This window comes from Primulina huaijiensis, unplaced genomic scaffold, assembly GCF_012295235.1.
Source record: "Primulina huaijiensis isolate GDHJ02 unplaced genomic scaffold, ASM1229523v2 scaffold37281, whole genome shotgun sequence".
NCBI lineage: Eukaryota > Viridiplantae > Streptophyta > Magnoliopsida > Lamiales > Gesneriaceae > Primulina > Primulina huaijiensis.
The window spans coordinates 913917-915828 of NW_027358705.1; the positions used below are offsets into that span (position 1 = coordinate 913917).

The 1912-nt window shown below is 40.3% G+C and overlaps 1 protein-coding gene across 1 annotated transcript; it reads left to right on the plus strand.

The window, feature by feature from the left end:
• Positions 1-21: 21 nt before the first annotated feature.
• Positions 22-1777, plus strand: LOC140968581 (NAC domain-containing protein 43-like). Its single transcript, XM_073429591.1, has 3 exons — positions 22-376; positions 457-737; positions 928-1777. The coding sequence occupies exons 1-3, from the start codon at positions 190-192 to the stop codon at positions 1570-1572; spliced, it is 1113 nt and encodes a 370-aa protein (XP_073285692.1). The 5' UTR covers positions 22-189; the 3' UTR covers positions 1573-1777.
• The last annotated feature ends 135 nt before the right edge of the window (positions 1778-1912 follow it).

The following is a 1912-nucleotide window of genomic DNA, read 5'->3' on the forward strand; positions in this document are numbered from 1 at the left end:
TTTCCCCACAGCACCTCTTTCTTTTATCTTCCCCTAATTCCACACACTGCTTACACGCACATAAAGGAGCCCTCATCTTTTCTGTCTTGCTTTCGAAAGTACACTTCTGCATATTTAAGCTGATCTGGAGCTAGTGAAAGAGTGAATATATACTTTGATAAACATATAAAAATAGAAAATACTATTACAATGTCGGATCAGGACATGATTTTATCCGTAAATGACCAGTCCCGGGTGCCTCCTGGATTCCGTTTTCATCCGACCGAGGAAGAACTTCTGCACTATTACCTCAGAAAGAAAGTGGCCTACGAGAAAATCGATCTTGACGTGATTCGGGATGTCGACCTTAACAAACTTGAGCCCTGGGATATTCAAGGTATATCGAATTAAAAAAATATGATTAGTTTTATATTTTCCGGCCCATAAATTTATGTCGATGTTTATTATTTCTTGCAGAGAAATGCAGAATAGGATCAACCCCTCAAAATGACTGGTATTTCTTTAGTCACAAAGACAAGAAATATCCAACCGGGACTCGAACTAATCGGGCCACTGCTGCGGGTTTTTGGAAGGCTACTGGGCGTGACAAGGTGATACACAGCAACTTCCGGAGGATTGGGATGCGAAAGACTTTGGTTTTCTACAGAGGAAGGGCTCCGCATGGCCAGAAATCAGACTGGATCATGCATGAATATAGGTTGGATGATCATGTCAACACTCATGACTCCACTGCTAATGTAAGCTACAAGATTTTTTTTCACCTTTTTTGCAGTTGGTAATTAAATTTCACTCGATATTTTTATGGTAATTCAATACCTTCTTACATAATAATTAACACACACACACACACACATATCTATATATATCTCTCTGTGTGTGTGTATGCACAATTGATCATATTATATTCTTAAACTAAACAAATTGCAGGCTTCAAATAACTTAACGGGAGACTCGGAGCCAGAGGAAGGCTGGGTGGTCTGTCGGGTTTTCAAGAAGAAAAACTACCACAAGGCACTGGAAAGCCCTGGGCCGCACATGATGGTGTCTTCGACCTCGGTCTTAAACCGAAACCATCCCCAAAACGACGTAGTTCTGGACCACCTGCTCATGTACATGGGAAGATCATCTTCTTCCTGCAAGCAAGAGAACGAAACAAACAGCGGCGGCCTCTACTTACAAAATCATGATCCTTCTGGTTTCGTGCACCTGCCGGGATTGGAAACTACAACGCTTCACAACATCCTCACCGAAATGGAGTCATCTTCGTCCGTCAGACCAGACATCGAACCGAGTGATTGGGTGGCGTTGGACCGCCTCGTGGCGTCTCAGCTAGACGGCCACGGCTCCAAGCAGTTTCCAGCATACGACGACCCGAGTATCGATGAAGATTTCTCATTTTCATTCGGTAGTAATAATAACACTGGTGAAATACAATTTCCAAACATGCATAATCATTCGGATCATATCATACCAGAAAATCTCTCCGGCTCCGACGCAGATTTCTGGAGCTTCGCTCGATCGTCGTCCTTGTCTTCATCGTCTACAGACCCACTTTGCCATTTATCTGTATAATTACAAAATATACTGTACTGGTTTTTTGTTTTGAATTTTGGGGTCGTAAACTGTCATAATGATGACAATAATAATTCGTTAATACATAGTTAAGTACGTGAGATTACTGTATTATTAAATTAAGGATGATTCGGAATATCTTGTAATATGGGTCCATAGTATCTTTATTGTACCTAATAAAACATGCCCTTCTGTTGCCGCATCATTGTCAACCAAAAAAATGCATGCTACTAATTTATTCTGTGCCTTTTAAATTTGTAAAGAGCAAGATTAATTTGTTTTTATCATATTTTCTATAATATATATATCTCCAATGGCGACAACTTAGATCTTTATATAT